Here is a 3851-nt window from a genome sequence, read left to right as displayed (position 1 = left end):
AACAATATTTCATCTTAAACATATTATTGAAATATCATGTAAATAATGCATTTCAAGAATGGATAAAAAAACATGTCATTTTGAATCATATATATTCAAGAGAGTGATCCCCACACTTCTATTTATCTCAACATGCATGCTTCCACATCATCAAAATTGTTTTAGCCATTAGATTTATAGCCTAATCCACTAGCATCCGTCTGACTACACATGAGAATCCTCCGCCATGCAGCATGCAATAGTGCATTCTAAGTGAGTTTTAAATCACACTGCATTTAATTGTGACATGTACAACTTTTTATGTTAAGATTTGTTGTTCTTATAAAAAAATCTCATATAGTTTAAACCATGGGGTTTGAATTATATTCTACATAATATTTAGAAAGTGTATAGTATTCAATGCTGCGGCAACGCGTACAGAACCCGTTTTGCAGGATCCGAAAAACATTCACATAATAAGATATATTATATTACACCACAAAATATACTCCCTCCGTCCGGGTGTATAAGTCATTCGCGTAGTTCTAGGTCATCGATTTGAGGAATTAAATATGTGTTATATGTCATGAAAAGTATACCACTAGATTTTCACACGGATGTAGTTTCTGAATATATATTTTTTGTCACATATAATATATATTTAGATAGTTAAATTATCGACCTAGAACTACGCGAATGACTTATACACCCGGACGGAGGTAGTAGATAACATTGCGCAATAAATGGTTATATTTACATACACCCTCCGGTGCAAATTAATTGACAGGGCTTTAGTACAATTTTAGTATAACGTTGTATTAAAGCTGCATCAATTAATTTGGATTGGAGGGAGTATCATAATTAACAGGGACATGTTTAAATCCATCATCTTTTTTATAAATATAAAATCTATTTCCTGCATGTATGAATATTTTTGTAACCAAAATTTGTGATTTTCGTTGTCTAAAAAAGAGACTATAATGGTCCTGTTCTTCGTATATTAGCAACAAAACTGAGGGTAAATTAAAATGCAGCTGCATGAGGAATGTGTTCATGAAAAACAAGAAAAGGGACACGCCATCACTAAATAATGATCAACCGGTCAGACGTTAACAACTGATAGTCCATCTCATTAATCAGATACAATTTGAAATCATGCAAGCTTGATAGTACATTTGATACATACTATAAATCTGCCAGAAGAATATTGGTCTGTGAAGCTGACAAATTTTCTCCCTCGCAAGCTACTTGTATCTGCAGCTCCCCCAGAAGAAAATTCAGCTACTTAACAGCCTAGCTATCATCTACACGGCAAACCTCTATGATCTTATTGTATGTATAAACACGCGTGTGTGTGCTCCTTGTTCCCACCTTCTACGTACGTACGCGTCTATGGAGCATATACCAATCGCATGTACGCAAAACTAGCTAATGTTCGATCAAGAATTAATTAATAAACCCTGTCAATTGATCTGTCAAGCTCACGCACGGGCACCGTGGCACTGCTGGTCGAACCGGATGATGTGCTCCCTGCGCTGCTGCGCGGGCGCGGGCGCCGCCGCCGCGTCGGCGGGGGCGACGGGGTGATGACCGCCGCCGAAGGAGCGGACGTGGTCGTTGAGGGAGCGTTTGTGCTTGAAGTCGGAGCCGCAGGCGCAGAACCAGCGCTTGCCGCAGTTCTTCTCGTGCGTGCGCCAGTCGCCCTTGACGGCGAAGGGCTTGGCGCAGCGGCGGCAGGCGAAGGGCTTGGCGCCGTGCTTGCGCCGGTAGTGAGTCTGCAGCGTGCGGAAGTCCTTGAGCGGCCGCGCCCGCGGGTGGGCCACGTTGTTCCGGCACCCCGCCGCGCAGCAGTAGCACGGCAGCCGCAGCAGCGCCAGCGCCGCCGCGTGGGTCGACTGCCCCGCCGCGCCCTTGAGCGACTCCGGGCCCTTCCGGTACTCCCGCCCGTGGCCCCACATGTGCATCTGCATGCAGAACCAGCATGTCAGTCGAGTCTACGGCAAGGAAGAGAAACGAATATATTTGGATACTGTAGAAAAGATGCATGTGTGAACCGAGCTAGCCTGATATATACTACGTGGCTGTGGCTATGGTGGTCTAGTTTCATTTCCATTTCAAGTACTTTCTTTGTAAACTAATATAAAAGCGTTCGAATATTAAAATAATGATCTAAACACTTTTATATTAGTTTACAGAAGGAGTAGCATATATATTTCATTCCTTACGGGCGGCATGGAATATTTGCTAGGTTATTATTCGGCAAACATGAAGATGCAGGTATGCATGCATGAGGCCGAGTTGAGAGTGGAGACACGAGCAAAAGGAATATAACTCTTGTCTCACTCGCAGTATTGCACGCCACCGGCCTATGCTTTACTATCCAAAATAGTAGTCATTCATTAAGCTCCAACGTTATGCATGTGTTCATATGTGAAAAATTCAATTCAAAACTAAACTAGGTCGTTTGAAACAGAGAAAAATAGAAGATGGATCAGAAAACTTGGAGTCGGTGCAAATCTTAGTCGAAATTAAACAAAGGGCGGGGCATGGATCGGTCACCTGCATGTTGTTGTATCTATTGAAGGTCTTGCTGCAGACGTGGCAGACGAACTGCACCGCGCCGATGAGTATCTGCGCCGGCGTCGGGATCCAGAACCGCCGGTGGCGGCAGCAGCTGCTCTCTTCCCCGCCCACGGATCCAAGGTCTGATCCCTCCACTGACTCGACCAACATCTCACTGTGTTCAACGTGCACGCCTGCTTCCACCTTGCACCTCTCGTACCTTGGCTTCTCCTCTTCCTCCTCGTCAGTCTCGACCTCCTCCTCCTCCTCCTCCTCATCCTCGTCCATGGACATGGCCATGGGCGGCACCTCTTCTTCAGAACTATATCCGCCACCGGCCGGCAAGCCGATGTTCAGGTCAACACCGGCGTCCTCCGTAATACCGCTCAGCTCCTCTTTGACAGGGCTCGTCTGCGCGCCAACAGGGGTACCGCCGCTCGTCGTCTCCTCCCCAGCCCCGACCCTGCCGAGGAGCGGCAGGCACATCATGGTGCTTGGATGATCTTTGCCGGGCACCAGGAAATCACTCGACGGCGACGAGAGCGAGGCCGGCACCGATGACGGCGAGGATGCCCGCGGTGACCGCGGCCTGAGCCACTCGAAGTACCGCACGCCGAGACTCGCGCTCTCCATCGCGTAAGCACTCAGCACCATATATAGCTCGATTTGGACCCCGGACCTCTTCTATGTAGCAAGGTCTGCGTGTCTCGCTTGCAATATATCGCAGCGCAGGCACCGGCTTTATATGTGTCCGGGGGTTGGGTTGGGTTCTGGGTGGAGAGGACTGGCGGGGGTCGTCTATGTCAAGCCGTGCATGCTAGCTGGAGCTAGCATGACAGCGAGGCCGATGTGTGGCACCGGAGTTACATTCCCGCCGCCGCCTCTGGGGGCGGCGGGTACAGATACTATTGCCGCAAAGGAACGCGGTAGTACTAGGTTCTCATCGATCTCGCGGCGAATATCGATCGTGGGGGTCAATTCGGGTACCGGCCGGCCGATCGATCGATCATGGGATGTCAAAAAACGTGTAGCTGCTACCGTACCAGTATTATTTTATCACTTCCTGACGTACGTATTTTAATTTGCTGTTGGTGATGCTGATTGTGGCAGTTAATACGGAGTAGAGTACTTAATAGGGTGAATGATTGCTAGAGTACGTACGTATGTAGAACAGCTAGCTACGTCGCTTTCTGACGGGACGTAGGCAGATTGTTGGCGACACGCCTCTAGCTCTATGCACGCTTTGCTATGGATTATGCACTAAACAATATCTACGGCTAATTAATATGTGGTCATATGACAGGGAGTTT

At 47.5% G+C, this 3851-nt stretch overlaps 1 protein-coding gene across 1 annotated transcript; it reads right to left on the bottom strand.

Annotated features, from left to right (window-relative positions):
* Positions 1 to 1088: 1088 nt before the first annotated feature.
* On the bottom strand, positions 1089 to 3304 carry LOC123151195 (protein TRANSPARENT TESTA 1). Its single transcript, XM_044570972.1, has 2 exons — positions 2539 to 3304; positions 1089 to 1943 (listed from the first exon to the last, which is right to left on the bottom strand). The coding sequence occupies exons 1-2, from the start codon at positions 3193 to 3195 to the stop codon at positions 1461 to 1463; spliced, it is 1140 nt and encodes a 379-aa protein (XP_044426907.1). The 5' UTR covers positions 3196 to 3304; the 3' UTR covers positions 1089 to 1460.
* Between the last annotated feature and the right edge of the window lie 547 nt (positions 3305 to 3851).

Source organism: Triticum aestivum, chromosome 1A (assembly GCF_018294505.1).
Source record: "Triticum aestivum cultivar Chinese Spring chromosome 1A, IWGSC CS RefSeq v2.1, whole genome shotgun sequence".
NCBI classification, from domain to species: Eukaryota; Viridiplantae; Streptophyta; class Magnoliopsida; order Poales; family Poaceae; genus Triticum; species Triticum aestivum.
The sequence above is the reverse complement of the archived record's forward strand: the minus strand, read 5'-3'. Positions and strand labels throughout refer to the sequence as shown.

What these genes read in the sequence shown, in the direction of transcription:
- LOC123151195 (XM_044570972.1), bottom strand. Translation starts at nt 3,195, where the DNA reads ATGGTGCTGAGTGCTTACGCGATGGAGAGCGCGAGTCTCGGCGTGCGG. An exon ending in ATAGATACAACAACATGCAG is followed by an intron (nt 1,944 to 2,538) that starts GTGACCGATCCA and finishes TTCTGCATGCAG; the next exon opens with ATGCACATGTGGGGCCACGG.